At 32.0% G+C, this 16,947-nt stretch overlaps 8 protein-coding genes across 8 annotated transcripts; 6 read left to right on the plus strand and 2 right to left on the minus strand.

Annotated features, from left to right (window-relative positions):
- Window positions 1-63: 63 nt before the first annotated feature.
- On the minus strand, window positions 64-4,230 carry ASCRUDRAFT_70786 (uncharacterized protein; the record flags this gene model as incomplete). The annotated part of the gene is made up of 2 exons (XM_020191835.1): window positions 64-3,925; window positions 4,022-4,230. The coding sequence occupies 2 exons, from the start codon at window positions 4,228-4,230 to the stop codon at window positions 64-66; spliced, it is 4,071 nt and encodes a 1,356-aa protein (XP_020046554.1).
- Window positions 4,231-4,610: 380 nt separating this feature from the next.
- On the plus strand, window positions 4,611-6,152 carry ASCRUDRAFT_70787 (uncharacterized protein; the record flags this gene model as incomplete). The annotated part of the gene is made up of 1 exon (XM_020191836.1): window positions 4,611-6,152. One exon carries the CDS (start codon window positions 4,611-4,613, stop codon window positions 6,150-6,152), a length of 1,542 nt encoding a protein of 513 aa, XP_020046555.1.
- Window positions 6,153-6,325: 173 nt separating this feature from the next.
- On the minus strand, window positions 6,326-7,840 carry ASCRUDRAFT_81266 (FAD-binding oxidoreductase; the record flags this gene model as incomplete). Its single annotated transcript, XM_020194594.1, has 1 exon — window positions 6,326-7,840. The coding sequence occupies one exon, from the start codon at window positions 7,838-7,840 to the stop codon at window positions 6,326-6,328; it is 1,515 nt and encodes a 504-aa protein (XP_020046556.1).
- A 778-nt stretch (window positions 7,841-8,618) lies between these two features.
- On the plus strand, window positions 8,619-9,035 carry ASCRUDRAFT_35745 (uncharacterized protein; the record flags this gene model as incomplete). The annotated part of the gene is made up of 1 exon (XM_020190639.1): window positions 8,619-9,035. A coding segment is annotated over one exon (417 nt), but the record flags the coding sequence as incomplete, so codon positions are not given.
- A 1,970-nt stretch (window positions 9,036-11,005) lies between these two features.
- Window positions 11,006-12,327, plus strand: ASCRUDRAFT_152726 (MIND complex subunit NNF1). The gene has a single exon (XM_020189305.1). The coding sequence runs from the start codon at window positions 11,441-11,443 to the stop codon at window positions 12,155-12,157; it is 717 nt and encodes a 238-aa protein (XP_020046558.1). The 5' UTR covers window positions 11,006-11,440; the 3' UTR covers window positions 12,158-12,327.
- A 521-nt stretch (window positions 12,328-12,848) lies between these two features.
- NFS1 (cysteine desulfurase) lies at window positions 12,849-14,033 on the plus strand (the record flags this gene model as incomplete). The annotated part of the gene is made up of 1 exon (XM_020194595.1): window positions 12,849-14,033. The coding sequence occupies one exon, from the start codon at window positions 12,849-12,851 to the stop codon at window positions 14,031-14,033; it is 1,185 nt and encodes a 394-aa protein (XP_020046559.1).
- Window positions 14,034-14,635: 602 nt separating this feature from the next.
- MRPL28 (mitochondrial 54S ribosomal protein mL40) lies at window positions 14,636-15,016 on the plus strand (the record flags this gene model as incomplete). Its single annotated transcript, XM_020189683.1, has 1 exon — window positions 14,636-15,016. A coding segment is annotated over one exon (381 nt), but the record flags the coding sequence as incomplete, so codon positions are not given.
- A 352-nt stretch (window positions 15,017-15,368) lies between these two features.
- Window positions 15,369-16,910, plus strand: THR4 (threonine synthase THR4; the record flags this gene model as incomplete). The annotated part of the gene is made up of 1 exon (XM_020191838.1): window positions 15,369-16,910. The coding sequence occupies one exon, from the start codon at window positions 15,369-15,371 to the stop codon at window positions 16,908-16,910; it is 1,542 nt and encodes a 513-aa protein (XP_020046561.1).
- Between the last annotated feature and the right edge of the window lie 37 nt (window positions 16,911-16,947).

Consider the following 16,947-nt stretch of genomic DNA (forward strand, 5'->3'; position numbering starts at 1 on the left):
AAGCAAAAAGCCGATTTGTGGGGAAACATAAGATATATTACAAAGTCATTAAATAGTCGTAGGCTATTTGTATCCCATTTGTTTCTTGTAGCTGTGAGTCTCTTGGGTCGAGGCATTGTCCTTTGCAAGCCATCTTCCTGACGAAGATCGACCCTTGAATCTCGAGGCCCTTGAGCCCTGGAAGATCTCGTCCATTCTTAGAGGCTGGATTGGCCCAAACAACTTCTCAGGGTCCATCTGCTGCTGCCTGAGCAACAACTGTTTCAATTCGGGAGAGTTGGCCCAGTTTTTTAACACATTTCCATTGTGGTCATCTTCTGATTCGGAATTGATGTCAGGCAAAACAGTAGGACTGAAAGGTTTCTCCCGCTGGTTTTGGATAAGGCTTATAAAGCGAGGCGTAACCGGAGTCTTTTTCAGTGAAGGAATTTTGGCAAACGGATTGCTTTTTTGCAAGTTTGATTGAACTTTTGATTTTTGGGTAGCATTCAAAGATACTGTTTGAGGATCTTGATTCAAATCTGACAGTGCATGAGAAGAAGGCTGAAATGGCAGCAACATTATTTTAGAAACTCTTTTGTCACTTTGTTTTCCAAACAAAATATTTGAGTGAAAGGTGTCGTTTGTTTTTTGTTTTTTGTTCACCTCTAGCACATCATTTAGAGCTTTAGAAACCGATTCATTTGGAAAATCCCTTTTTCTAGCCATCAGTTCTTTATTAAAAGTTTGACGAGCTTGTTTTATTTCCAATTTATTTTCGTGATTTGTGTTTTCAAAAATAGTAGGATTTAATGAACTTCTTTCAAATTTTTTTAATAAAAACGACGGCTGTCTTTCTTGATTTTTATTTGAAAGCAGTGAAAGCTTTGGTTTTATGTTATTCATTTCAATAAAACTTTTCTTTTTAAGTGGAGACAGACTCTTAAGCTTTGAGCTTCTTGTAGTCTTAGCCAGTAAAGGACTCTCGGTGAAAGACAAATAATTACTATAATTATTCAAAGCTTTTGCTGTGCTAGACTTAGTAGGCACAAGTAATCGAGAAATCAAATCAGCTTTATTTGAATTTGATTCGATCTTGGAATGCCCAACCAGGTTTTTGTCCAAACTAGATTTCCTATTACTATCTATTAACGTAGGTTTTACTATCTTTTCATTCTCCTGCATCATTGCCTGTCGATTAGAACTGGTAATATTGCTATGGTCAATGTCGGCTAGAATTTTAGTATTGTGACTGCTTGACAGAAGATTTTTAAACAAAAATCTGTTGCTGCTTTTATGATCTATTTTTCTTTCACTTGTGGTATTGTTTGATCTAGTTAATTTTTCTTTCTTTAATTTTTCTAATCTCAATTTTTCCAATTTTAATTTTTCCTTTTCAAGTTTTAGTTTTTGTTGTTTTAATTCTTCTATTTTTTGCTGCTTTATCTCTTCTGTTTTTTGCTGCTCAATCATTCTTTTTTTAATATCTTCAAATAGTTTCTTTTCGCCCATCAATTTTCTAACCTCCTCTTTTTGAATTTTTTCCTTTTCCACTTCAAGCTTTTCGATTCTTTCTTTAGCTAGTTTCTTAATTCTCTCCAACTCTTCTTTTTTCTGAAGAACATAATTAGCTTCATTTTTTTGGTTTTTATTTTTCTCATCTCGTTTTTCTAAAAAGTCGGTTTTATTATTTTTTTCCAATTCTAGATTAGAATCGATGTTTAAAATGGTTTTTATAGTTTCTTGTTTCCTTTGAAGTTCTTGAATATATTCAAAGTTTTTGTTTTGTATGATATCCATTTCATCTTTTTTGTTGTTTTCTAATTGAAGAGCAGCACGATCTAAGAGGGGTACCAATTTTTCATTTGTCAACCTTTTTTCACTTTCAATAATTGGCTCATCTTTTTTATTATTAATTTCAGAAAATTTTGGCATTTTATTTTTGAGATTTAATAGATTAGGATTAGTAAACAATTCATTTTTAGGTGAAGTACGTAAAATTTTATGATTTTCAAACTTTTGAAAATTATCTTCAAGTTTATGGTTCAGTTTTGATATTTGAGAATTATTGGAAAAACAAATCTTTTCTTTTGCTTTTTCAGTTTCTTCAAACGTATTTTTATTGTGAGTTTTTTCCAAATCAATTGGGTGATTTTTATTTGTTTCTTGTTTTAGAATTAATACTATCTCTTCATTGACATTTCCTAAAAATTCATTTTGTTTTGGCTGAATTGAGTTTCTATTTGGCTCTATGTCAGAATTTTTAGGAGAAGGTAAATTTTTTTCTACCTTTTTATTAGTAGAAACCAAGGAAGCTTGTTGACCATTTACTCTTTTATTTCCAGGGTTGATATTGGTAGATTTATTTGAAGAGTGATCGGCTAGAATGCTTTTCTCACGCAACTGTGACCTTGAAAAACTTGGTATATTTTTATGTTCTGATTTTGAGATATCGTTTTGATTGTCTTGTAAAGGCATGGTTTCGCGGTGTTTAATATTATCCATTTGAATATCATTTATCCTTTCGGTGATTGAATTGCGTTTTTTCTGGTTTTGTAGTTCAATTCTTGGCATACTTTTTTGATTTTCGAATCTTTTCGAAATATCAATTAAACTTATTTTTGAAGATTGATTCAAGAGATTATGATTTGATGAAATATCACCTGCACTTTTTGATAATTTGAAATCGGGTTTATCTCTGAATACTTGAAAAGAAGATGGTATATTTGAATCTAATGTAGTTATATTTGTAAAAGTTTTATTAACATGAAATTTTTTATTTCTTTTGCGAGAGGGACTACTTAATCTTTTTAATGGTAAACGAGTAGGTAAGGGAGCGAATTTATAAGGTATTTTCCTCACGTTTTCGTTTTCTCTCTGGTTTTCGAGTTCAATAACATGCTCTCTTTGGAAATCAATTTCGCTATCTATTTTATCAATTTTGTTGTCAATTTTGTTGTTATTTTCAATTTCAATCTCAATTTTTTTCTGCTTTTCAATTTGATTTCGTATTGAATTTTGATTTTTTTCTACAATTTTAGTTTGATTTTCGAAGTAATTTTCTTTATTCAATGAATTTTCAATTCTATTATCAATTTTATTATCAATTTTATTATTAATTTCATTATTATTGTTATCGATTTTTTGAATAAAATTTTTTGCATTTTCAATGATATGATTATGGTTAGTGTTATCTAATTTTTTATCTGATTTGTTATCTGATTGATTATTTATTCCATGATTTATTTCATGATTTATTTTGTCAGTTATTTTGTCAGTTATTTCTTCATTTATTTTGTCATTTATTTCATTACTTGTTTGATTATTTATGTTAATTTTCGATGGAGATGAATGAATAACTCTTTTGGAAGATACCATACTAAAAGATTGAGAGATATCTGAAATACTTATATTTAAAGGAGAGCTTATGCTTGAATGTTGTGAGTGATTGGAATGATTTATTATTGACTGGTTTGAATTATTTTTAAATTTAACAGATTTAATTTTATTATCAGTCCTATTTTCATTTTTATTTTGGATTTGATCTTCAGTGTTGTTATTTTTTGAAATATTTCGAGTATTCTGAATATTATGAGTATGAAAATTTTGGCTATAAAATGGAGATGAAAATTGGTTAATTATGTTTCTAGTTGTATTAATTATTGTCTGATCATCAAGATCTAGAGTGAGATCGAAATCAATGTCAACATCCGAATTTTTTATATCATGGAATTCTTGATGAGTTTGGTTTAAATTTTGAGTTTTATTACGAGTCTGATAATGGTTGAAATTTTGGTAATTGATTTGAAGTTGGTCTTGATCTTCGTCATCAGAAATGTCTATTACACTGGTATAGTTATCGATTGAAAAGCTACTGCTCGGATTAATTGAAATCGATAAATCATTATCTGAGATATTTTGTGATTTTGGTATCTGTAATTGATTTCTGAAGTGTGATTTTGGTTAGTAAAAGTACTAGTTTCTTGGGTAAAAAAAGAAAAAAAAAAGAGAGAAACTCCAGGAAATTAAAAAGGCAACATACTCATCGTATTCTTTATTGGATAAAATCTCAAGCATCTGGTTGTTTAACCAGTTTATATTCGAGTTAACAGAATTCAGGAAAGTCTCAGCCAAGCTCTGAGCGTCAGAGTTCATCTGGCTCAATTGAGAGGCAATCCATTTGGAAGAACCAGGAATTAGAGTGCTGTTGTTCTTGTTCTTTGTGAGGTTCAAGACCCAAAACTCGTTCATTCTGTGTGGTTAATTTGGGTAAACAAAAGTCAGTCAACAATCAGGAAATCTGCACAGGTCCAAGTCCATTTAAAAATAACACCCAAAAAAAAAAGTAAAGCAATACAAAACCACAACCAACAAAACCCACACAGGAGAATAATACACAGGAGAATAGTACACAGGAGAATAATACAGGAAGAAACAAAACATGAAGGTATTATATCAATTACAAAACACTCAAGCCCTAGGGCTACAGATCACGTTGTATTCACGTGTGTCAACAAAGTCACATGATATTACAGTTCACGTGATTTATTCCACACGTGCGTCCTGTGCTTCCTCTCCTTCCTGTGCTTCTTCTTCGTGTACTTTGCAGCCCTCCCTCGCCACCAGCGTCAATGAGCAGCGACGGCTTCACCCACCTAATTGCCTTCAACAGCAGCACCGGCTTCGAAAGCACCTCAGGCTCCACGACGCCAGTCAGAAAGCTCAGTCTGGACGAGCTGAGCTCCACCAAACGACGCAAGATGGAGAAGACCACAGCTTCCTGGACTGACGAGGAGGAGTTGTACTTGGTTGAGCTCTTTATCAAGCATCTCAACGACTCTCGTACCCCAGACAGTGAAAGACCCTCCATTTATGGCTCCAGATTTGCCATTGAGACCTATACCACCATCGCCCACAACATCAACAAAAGATTCTCCAAAAACTACACAAAAAAAAACATTCAGTACAAAAAGGAAAACATCTTGAGAAACCTAAACACATACACAATGCTAATAAGGAGGGCCAGGAACGACAAGTGGGACCCAGAGAGAAAAATGTTCAAGTTCGATCAAGATGAATGGGACAGATTAGAGGATAAGGTAGGCTCCAATTTATCCTTTTATAAAAACAGAAAGAAAAACTTTTCGAGCTATTTCAGATTATTTCAGTTCAACGAAGCAATTCATGAATCATCCAGAAATTCTTCCACTATAAACTCAATCTCTAATTTACAATTGGATTTATTCCAAAATTTGAACTCTAACTCAAAATCAATTTCAAATAATACCATCGCAAAGAATTCTGCTTCAAACACTGATAACATCATGGATAAGATAGAAAATATACAGAAACTTGAAAACGAAAGTAGAAATGAAAGTGAAAGTGAAAGTGAAAGTGAAAGTGAAAATGATGATAAAGAAAATCGAATCGATAAAACTAAACAAAGCCTAAATATTGTCAATACTAAAATAAATGAATTGAAAAATAAGAAAACAGAACTTGATATAGAAACTCAAATCGATAACGATAATCCAAATGAGAACCACACTAACCCTAACGACAAAGATACTGACTTGCAGAATAAAAATAAAAAAAAGAGTAAAACAATTACTTCCTCTCATGAAAACTGTTTCAATCCTTATAACAACATTCATTTCCACCCACATAATCAATCTCAATTAAATCCGCACTTATTTCAAAATACTCCAACTCTCTATCAAAACTACAATTTCAATTCTGGTCTTTCCAATTCCCATAATATACTGAATCCCAATGACGATCAATTACTATTACCATCCAATTATTCTTTACTAAAAAATAATTTTAAAATATCCAAACAAAGAAAAAATGATTCTCCAAAAACTGAGAATCCTGTTGAGAATTATTTTGCTTCCATATTCTATGATGAAAAAAAAATTAACCAAATCACAACCAACCTAGATCTGATAATTGAATTGGGTAAAACAAAAGAAGAAAAATATGATATAATTATGGAAAAAATCAATGATCTTTTGAAAAAAAATGTAATAACATCAAAGTTTTTTTACTTTTTAATCAATAGAGATTACGATTTTTTATATAACTACGTTTTTCTACGAAAAAAATTGAGTAATCTGGTTTTAGGTCATTATCTAGAACAAAAGTGCAAAGAAGTTTATGACTATAAAGAATAATTACATTCAAAAAAAAAAATGAAAAAAAAACACTAAAAAATTGATGTGATCAATTTTTTTTCCCTGTCTTATTCATATCATATCATATAAATTATCTTGGTTTTCTATTTCATTCTGTTCAGCTATGTTTCATTATTTTTTTCATTCTATTTCATTCTACCTTCGGTTTTTGCTTAATGGCTTGTTTTCACATCATTTGGATCAATTTTAAAAATTTTATCGGGATTCATGATTCTTAAAGGATCCAAAGCTAACTTTATCTTTCTCATTGTATTTATAGTATCCTGACCTAATTCATCAATCAAAAAGTCTCTTTTACTTAACCCAATTCCATGCTCACCCGATACGGTTCCTTCATTGTCTATTGCTCTTTTTATCATTCTATTTAAAACTTGTTTTGCGATTTGCTCCTTCTCTGGTGGGAAAATAATCAACGCATGATAATTTCCATCACCAACATGACCGACTATAGTGGTATTTAATCCTGAATTCTCGATATCAATAGCAGTCTCTTCAATAACATTTGGTAATTTTGAGACAGGCACAGCAACATCGGTAGTCCAGTATTTCATATCGGGATCCATTGATTTTGCCCAATCTATTGAAGACCAAAGATTTGTCTTTCTAGCAGACCATAATTCTGTCTTTTCTCGCTCATTAGTGGCGATTTCGAAATTGAATCCATTGTTTTGCGATGAAATCTTTTCAAATATATCAATTGTATCGTTTAAAATATTCTTAGTTGGACCGCCGATTTTACAAATTAGTAAATTATTTTCTGACCATTTTCTATCTGTATAACTAAACTGATTAATGACTTTCATTTGTCTTGAATCCATTAATTCAATTGCATTTAATTGAATCCCATTTTTAAAAAGATCCGATACGGTTTTCGAAGCATCCTTAATTGAATCAAAATAAGAAAGTGCAATAATTTCATGTTTAGGAATGATGTTTAGTTTCAATGTAACCTCAGTACAAATACCCAAAGTACCTTCACTACCAATAAACAAATTTGTCAAATTGTAGCCTGCCGAAGATTTCCTTGGTCGATTTTTAGTTTTAATTAAAGTGCCATCAGGAAGAACTATTTTCATTGATAAAACGTTATCCTTCATTGTACCATATCTAAAAGCATTTGTTCCTGAACATGAAGTCGCAACCATTCCACCAATCTGAGCACCAGGGCCAGGATCAGGTCCAAAAAAAAGGTTATAGGGTTGCAAAAAAGCATTTAAATCCTGCCACGTTACGCCAGGTTGAACCACAATATCAAGATCATCTTGGTTAAGTCTAATGATTTTAGCCATCTTTGAAGTGTCAAGACATATACCATTTCTTGTTGGAACATACTGACCTTCTAATGAGGTGCCACCAGCATAAGGAACAATTGGTAAACGATATTCATTGCAAACTCGGACAACTTTTGATATTTGTTCAGTCGAAGTTGGATAAACGATTAGATTTGAGTATTCATTCTTTAAAGGTTTAAAAGAATTTCCAAGTGAATCTCGATGAGATTGAATTTCATTTTCCGAATTGGTTACATTCTCAATACCAACTATGTCAGCGATTTTTTGAAGAGCTTCAGGCAATTTGTGATTTGAGCAGTAAACAGGAGAATTTAAGTCAAATAAATTTAGTGTTGACTTGCAGTTTAAGTTATTATAGTTATCACCACTAGCCATATTATTATTATTATTATTATTGTTGCATTTGTAATAATTGAAATATACTGCAGAAAGTGTTATTCCAGTCGAAAAGGAAAAGAATGGAATAGCAAATGTTCGATTTGAATTTAGAAATACTCGAAAAATTCGATTCATTTTGGCAATATTATCAAATAGTATAATTGAATATTATTAAAAGATAGAAAATGAAATGAAAAAAAAAATAAGTAAGAAGAAATTAACATTTAAGGTTTCGACGTTTATCACCAACAGTATTTTGCTTATCAACTATAGGATGGGAGAATTGGGAAGATAAGAGCAGATCATCAGAGTAGCAAACTGAGTATTATGTTTACATCTCGAGCATAGTGTTTACCATTACAATGAGATGAGTAGTACTAGTTAGCGTTGGTTAAATGATTTTCATTTCTATACCCACACTAAGTCATCCTTCATAATGGATCCCTTTTTTGCTATCATTTGGATCACCTCCACTCGGTCTTGTAATGCTTGAGGTAGTTTGATTAACAGATTGAAAATCGCCAAATTGGAGCTCAATAAATAAAAAATTTATAACAAACATGATCTTTGATAGATCATGATACAAGAAAATGAGAAAGGCAGAACATCAAGATATAAGAAGAGTTAGTTTCTTATCGAAAGGCATTAACTGGTGATTATTAGGAAATAAAAGACATACTGGAGCTGGACATGTAAAGTATTATTCTCTGTGGAAAGCATAACTATCAATTTAAGGGGTAATCTCGTAACCCAATCAGAATCCAAAACTGACATATTTACTGGCACTTCATTCATCCTATTTCCTCTCTCTTCAATCAATGTGTTTGGTCCTGCTTGGTATTCGTTGAAGATTTCTCCTGTCTCGCACAATAAAACCACACTACAATATGATATATACTCCAAAAATGACATATCGGATTTCAAGAAAAACGAATTTATCGAATTTATTAAACAATATGAACTACGCAAGTTCAACCACTGCTTGAAGATGGCACATTCAAGCGATGCTCGAGATGAGTCCATTGTGTTTCAACAAACTAAAAATCACTTTGAGTTGGAAAATAAAAACGGAAGTCCTATTAATCCGGCGTTTGTGGGTGGTAAAGCTCCATCAAAAACATCTCAGGAATTGGATGAATTATGCAAACAGGTTGAGTGTCAATCAGCTAAAAAATTGAAATTTGATTGGTAATTTGATTGCATTTCGCTTCTGCTTCTCACTAATATTTCATTCTAATATTTCATTCTAATATTTCATTCTAATATTTCATTCTAATATTTCATTCTAATATTTCATTCTAATATTTCATTCTTCTATTTTTTATCTTCCTTGAATTTTTTTTATTATTTCTTTGAACTTGTTATAATCATAATTAATGTCTATATTCTGCCCAACTCGCTATTTAATGCTATCAGTTTCCGCTAAGCTCAAATCATTTATCTAACACTAATATTTATTATCACTATTTATCAAAATGGAGTATTCAAACAACTGTTTAATTGGCATCAATCCGGACCTACTGTAAAATTGCACATCATATACATTATATACATCATATACATCATATACATCATATACATCATATACATCATATACATCATATACATCATATACATCATATACATCATATAATTCAAATTCTATTGGTATGTGCTCTGATTAATTTGCTATCTTCAAAGAAAGTAAATCTTAACTTGGGAAATTCTTTTCTATACTTATTAATAAGGTCAAAGTGGTTCCATGACCTTCTTTCCAATCAAATTTCGCTTGTGTTAGGCCATTGTTGAATATATTCACAATTCATTTCTGGCAACGTCAAAGGTAAAACCAAATGAGTCAAAGTGCTCCATTGAGATAACCCTTTGAGTTTTCTTTATCTTGTTATAGCTTAAATTTACGTCTAAGCAACTACTCAATTGTTCAGTGATGTGTAATGTTTTAATACAATTACAAGATAAGTTCAACGACTTTAAATTACTTGGATATTTCCCATTGTCTGCAATCATCATGTCAGTGATTTGGTTACAACACAAATCAATCAATACTATTTAAATCAAGTAAATTTTCAATGTTTTCAATTTTCAGGATATTGTTCCGGAATAGATTGAGATCAACTAAATTTATCATCTGGTCCAAAGTCTCAATTTCTTCAATTTTATTATCTGATAAATCCAGCACTTTTATATTATTTGTTTTATCTAAGTTCTCAATTTTTGCAATTTTGTTTCCTGCTAAGTCGACTCTCACTAAACTGGGAAATTGTCTCACTAAACTGGGAAATTGAGTAGGAAATTTCAAAGTTTCCAAATTTCCAAAGTTGTTATTCCTTATATTAAGCGTTTTTAAGTATTTTTTGTGTAATGCTCCACAGTTTCTTTTCGATAAATATATTCCATTCAACATTCAATTCTAGTGTTGTTAGTTTAAATGTATGAAAAAATGAATGTGAAAAAAAAGATTTAGAATTGATTATATGATGTATAGAATTATCATCATTCAGCTGTCTTTGAAGCTGATATTCTGCATCCCAATTATTGCAAAGAATTAAGTTGCCAAAATCATTTTGAATTGCTTTCAATGTGTTTTTGTGAAAAGGTAGTAACTGTTTTAATAATGATAAGCATTTGAAAAATCCATCTGGCCCTTTTTGTGGAATACTTTGAAGTACTCTAGCAAACGAAATCCATTTGACCACAATAGACATTTTCTCTACAAAACAAAACATGGTAGTTATATATTTATCTAATGTTATTAGAGTTTGATCTGGCAAAATTAGTCTAAAGTATATGTTTCTGGAGAATTGTTTGATATACTTTGTTAAAACGGTAATTGTTTGAAGATTAATCAATAATACAGGTTTTCCTGAAACAATATGAATTTTTTTTCTTTCATTGAACCATATTTTAATGGAACCTGAGTAGACTTCTATGTTTTCAAATAGTGCTTTCAATGGAGCGATTTTAACCATTGCATTCTTAGCTGAACACAACAAGATTATTTGCTTGATATAGAGTTTTGTTGTAATTGAGCTAACGATGTGGGGTGGGAGTGTGTCCAGTAGAATTGTTTTGCTGTTATAGTCCATTTTTGATATGTAGTGTGTAACATAAGCAATATCAAGAATNCTAACGATGTGGGGTGGGAGTGTGTCCAGTAGAATTGTTTTGCTGTTATAGTCCATTTTTGATATGTAGTGTGTAACATAAGCAATATCAAGAATCAGAATTTGAACAAAACTAGAGAAAAATATTAATATACAATCATATGTATAAAACTATGTTTCTGAATAAGTGACGGCAATTATTAAAATTCTGTGCATTTACATGCATGAAAACAACTTTGTGTATTCTATTACTTTCTTGCTCTTTTGAACAGAGAAATCCCTCTCTTACTGGTCGTCGGCCTGATAATGGTTCTGATCAACTTGTCGTCCTCGATTATTAGATACATAGTTGTGTTTGGCAACATTTTGGCTCTTTTCCTTCTTTACCGACGTCAGACAGACATCGATGTTTTTATCGTTATCGCGGAAACTTCCAAAACGGCAATTTTAGATCATAAACAACGATGGTGAGCGTTTGTTTTTGTTTCAGCGGATGGAAAAATTAGCTGATACTTGGAATCTTAACGCCAGAAAGAAGATGGACAGGGAAGAGAATGCTCGCCAGAATAAGAAAAGTGGCGAAAGAGATGAAGAGAGTGTCAGTGAAGACGACCAGACTACGCGATTTAAATTGCTAGAGAGAGCAGCGATAATTGCATTGAAAAAATCAATGGACGTTCTTACGTTAGAGAAGCTATCTACCTGCTATCCAACATTGGCCAGTAATGAAGAAGGGCTCAAGGCTCTCAAGAACGCTGAGTTGCAGGTGAAGGAGTTTTGGTTCAAAAATAGCCAAAATGAATTTAATAACATATTCCAAGAAAAAAGTGTTAAAACCAAGCTTGACGAACTAGATCAGATCATTCGCGAAAGTCTCCAAAATTTCAACAATAAGAGTGAAAATGGGAAATTGGTGATTGAGGACTTGAAGCCAGATGATGTTCTTTTGAACAATCTATACCAGAACAAGGTTCACTACTACAACGAGCTCATCTCCAAGTACATGGAAATCAAAGAAAAAAACAAGGAGACTGCTCGTCAAATTGTAACAATAAGCCAAATATCCACCCAAACAGTTGGTGAATTAGACTCAAAATTCGAGGAGTTGCAGCGTATCAACCAGGAGATGGGATACGCTGGCGACGAGGAGATGCTGGCGCTTGGGCCCTACGACGGGTTGTTTGCGCGCCTCTGTCAAAGCGAGCTCTAGCATTGTTTGTGCTGCTTGTGCTGCTTGTGCTGCTTGTGCTGTTTTTGCCTCCTTGCTAAAAAAACCCCGTTTCATCCTGCCTCCGGAGTGCGGCGTGCGGAGCGGTGTTGTAAATTTCCCAATGGAGATAAAGCAAAGATTTTTTCTGTGGATTTATCAATAGAAAAGAACTCAATTAATAATTCTCTCTCATCCTTCTCATCACCTTTCCAATCTCTGTGATCGCTGTATTTGCTGTATCTTTTTACTATCACAGTGTTCTTATATCGTCCTAACTACTTTAATCCGTTTAATTCCTTTAATTATCTTAATTGTATTCTCTGCGTTTCTTATAGCTGCCATGTTCACTAGATCGCTTAAGTCAACTCAACTCAATCTAATTTGCAAATCCTCTTTAAGGCTTACCCCAGCTTCTCTTTCTGTTTTATCTGTTGTTCCTTTCTTCTCGAGATACATATCAACTAAAAGTTCTTTCAATTTCAACCAAAAAAATAACAACATCTCGAATATAATACCCAATATATCTTCCACAACCAGTACTAAAATTCAAAGAGAAAATGACTTGAACATTGGTTCAATTAATATCGATGAAAAAAAAATCTTAAATAATCCAAGCAAACTCTTAGGTGTTGCTCCAAATAAAAACCTTGATTTAGACCCTGCCCTTGAAGCAAGACCAATCTATTTGGATATGCAAGCTACCACTCCCACCGATCCAAGGGTCCTTGATGTCATGTTGAATTTCTTCACTGGTTTATATGGAAACCCTCACTCAAGAACCCATGCTTATGGCTGGGAAACTGATATCGAGGTTGAAAAAGCAAGAAAACATATCGCTGATGTTATAAACGCTGATCCAAAGGAAATCATCTTCACTTCTGGTGCAACTGAATCTAATAACATGTGTATCAAAGGGGTTCCAAGATTCTATAAATCAACTAAAAAACATATCATAACCGCCCAAACTGAACATAAATGCATCCTTAACTCTGCTCGTCATCTTCAAGATGAAGGCTTTGAAGTCACTTATTTACCTGTTAAACCAGATGGGTTAGTTGATTTAGAGTTATTAGAAAAATCAATTAGAAAAGATACTTGTTTAGTATCAATCATGTCCGTCAATAATGAAATCGGTGTCGTTCAACCAATTGAAGAAATTGGTAGAATTTGCAAAAAACACAAAGTCTATTTTCACTCAGATTGTGCTCAGGCATATGGCAAAATCCCATTAGATGTCAATAAAATGAACATTGATTTAATGAGTATCTCCTCCCATAAAATTTATGGTCCAAAAGGTATGGGTGCAGTCTACGTTAGAAGAAGACCAAGAGTTAGATTAGATCCAATTATAACCGGCGGTGGCCAAGAAAGAGGTTTAAGATCTGGTACTCTAGCTCCTCCTTTAATTGCTGGCTTTGGTGAAGCTGCTAGATTAATGATGGAGGAATACGATTATGACTCCAGTCACATCTCAAAGTTATCGAATAAATTGAAAAACGCTCTATTATCAATAGAGCACACTACCTTAAACGGTTCTCCTGAACATCATTATCCGGGCTGTGTCAACATATCTTTTGCCTACATTGAAGGTGAATCTTTATTAATGGCTTTAAAGGATATCGCTTTATCTTCTGGTTCTGCTTGCACTTCAGCTTCTCTAGAACCCTCCTATGTCTTGCATGCCTTAGGTAAAGATGACGCTTTAGCTCATTCCTCTATCAGATTCGGTTTAGGTAGATTTACAACTGAAGATGAAGTTGATTACGTTATTGATGCAATTACTCATAGAGTTGATTTCTTAAGAGAATTAAGTCCATTATGGGAAATGGTTAAAGAAGGAATTGATTTAGATACTATCGAATGGTCTGGTCATTAAACAACAACAACAACAACAACAACAACAACAACAACAACAACAACAACCAAAAAAATCAAAAAAATAACTTAAATTAAATGATTTCAAATGAATTTAAATGCAACGTAATGAAATGAATTTAATAAATTATTTAAATATATAATTGTTTATATATAATTCTATATTCTATTCTGCTCTATCTTAACTTATCTTATATTTTGCAGCTTTATTTTTGTATAAATTAACATCTACATCTCTCATTGTCCATAAGAACCCCAATTACTCATTAACTACAGATCTGAGACTCAAAATCACCAAAATCACCAAAATAATATTCATTTCTTCTTTTTGTGTTTGGTCAAATTCGAGCACGTGCCTCTCTGCAGTTTTTTAAAAGGAAATTCAAAAAATTATCAATAATCAATCAACAGAAAGCTATCACTGGTTATCTTGCTCAAATAACACAATAATTAATAAATATTTAAATAACGCCAATTTTCAAGATGCTACTGGTTAGAAATAAAACCTTCAAGTCTGTTTCGGCTTTGTCTACTTTAATCTACAACCAACAACCATTTTTATCTGCGATCTCCATAAATAAATCTAATAATGGCTCATCACAATTTATTCGTGGAAAGAGAACGAAATCTCAAGCTTCTTCTTCTACTTTAAGAGCAGTTACTCAAATGTCTGTCTTAAGTGCTAACCGTAAACAGCCAAAAGTTTTGAAATTGTCCAAAGAAGATATTGTCAGACATATTACTGTTGATTCTGCATGGAAGTTATATCAACAGAAAAAAAAAGAATTGTTAAGAAAAAACTTGAAAGATAGATATGATTCAATTCTCGATGCTGCAAATGATTTAAAGTCTCTTTATCCTAAATTATATGAATCCTCAATAACAAATGTAAATAAAACAAAATCTAAATCACCAAATAGATTTCCTATTGAATTAAGAGTTCCAACGGATTTTCCCCCAAACCAAATTTGGAATTACGAATACTCTGACGAAGTACCAGAAGAAAAATCTAAATAGATAACCAATGAAATAGTTTGTATATAATGACTTCCTCTTAAATAAATTCAATTAAATTCAATTACATTCAATCAAATTCGAACTAATTTAATCCAAACCCAGTTCTGTTTCGCTTTTGTTTCCCATCTCGGAAATGATTTTACATTGAAAATACACGTGCCTACATGTCATTCGAGGGTTGTATTCTTTTTGATTTGTCCGGAATTCCTTTCTTTTTTTTCTGAGTCATTATAAAGGAAAGTAAATCGGTTCGATATTCTTGCAACTATTTCCTTTAACCACCAATTTCACCATCAGAATAGAAACTTTTGTCAAAAAAATGTCTTCCCAACAGTATCGTTCTACTCGTTCCACCCAACCTGAAACTTTTTCTTTTGAAGAAACTGTCATTACTGGATTGGCTTCCGATGGTGGTTTATTTCTTCCTTCTGTTATTCCCCAAGTTTCATTGGAAACATTAAAAGAATGGTCAAACTTATCATTTCAAGATCTAGCTCATGAAATAATGAAATTGTACATTTCAAACGATGAAATCCCTGAATCTGATTTGAAAGATTTAATTCAAGCTTCTTATTCAACTTTTAGATCAACTGAAATTACTCCATTAGTTCCATTAATTGAGTCTAAAAATTTATATTTATTAGAATTATTTCACGGTCCAACATTTGCCTTCAAAGATGTTGCTTTACAATTTGTTGGTAATTTATTTGAATATTTCTTAAAAAGAAAAAATTCCAAATTAGATGAAAATTCGAAGGAAAGACACAAGATTACTGTGGTAGGTGCAACTAGTGGTGATACTGGTTCTGCTGCTATTTATGGGTTAAGAGGTAAAAAAGATGTATCGGTCTTTATTTTATACCCAACCAATAGAATTTCATCAATTCAAGAACTCCAAATGACCTCTGTTTTAGATGCGAATGTCCATTGTCTTTCAGTTCTGGGAACCTTTGACGATTGTCAAGATATCGTCAAAACATTATTTCGTGATAAAGAATTCAATGATAAATATCATATTGGAGCCATTAATTCTATAAATTGGGCTAGAATTTTAGCACAAATTACGTATTATTTTTATTCATTTTTCAAGTTGAATAAAAACTTGGACATAAATAAAAAAATCAAATACGTTGTGCCAAGTGGTAATTTTGGAGATGTTCTTGCAGGATATTTTGCTAAAAAAATGGGATTACCAATTGAAAAGTTGGTGATTGCAACTAATGAAAATGATATTTTAGACAGGTTTATGAAAACCGGTAAATACCAAAAGGAATCTGTTGGTGTTAAATCGACATTATCACCAGCCATGGATATTTTAATTTCAAGTAATTTTGAAAGATTATTATGGTATTTAATCAAAGATAATTTGACTAATAACAATGATTTGGAAGCTGGAAAGGTTTTAAATGATTGGATGGTTAGTTTAAAGGAAAATAATTTAATTGAAGCACCAAGTGAGGTTTTAAAAGCAGCATTGAAAGATTTTGATTCGGAAAGAGTTTCAAATGAAGAAACATTAGAAACAATAAAGGAGATTTATCAGGTTGCAGAAAAATATATTTTGGATCCTCATACATCAGTTGGTGTTACTTCATCATTAAGACATATTCAAAAGGATGAACAGAATAATGAGCAAAAGTATTACATTTCATTATCAACAGCACATCCAGCTAAATTTGCTGATGCAGTAAATGAGGCATTGGAGGAAAATAAAGGATATAATTTTGATAATGATGTGTTACCTGAAGAATTGAAGAGTTTGGGTAAAGAGGGAAGAAGAGTGACATTTGTTGATGATAACAGTGTTTCTGAAGTTAAGAAAGTAATTATTGAGAAATTGGCTGAAGAAAACAAAATTTAAGTTGATTTAGTTTGATAAATTGAGAGTACGTTATATA

Source organism: Ascoidea rubescens, assembly GCF_001661345.1.
Source record: "Ascoidea rubescens DSM 1968 unplaced genomic scaffold ASCRUscaffold_8, whole genome shotgun sequence".
Classification (NCBI taxonomy): domain Eukaryota; kingdom Fungi; phylum Ascomycota; class Saccharomycetes; order Ascoideales; family Ascoideaceae; genus Ascoidea; species Ascoidea rubescens.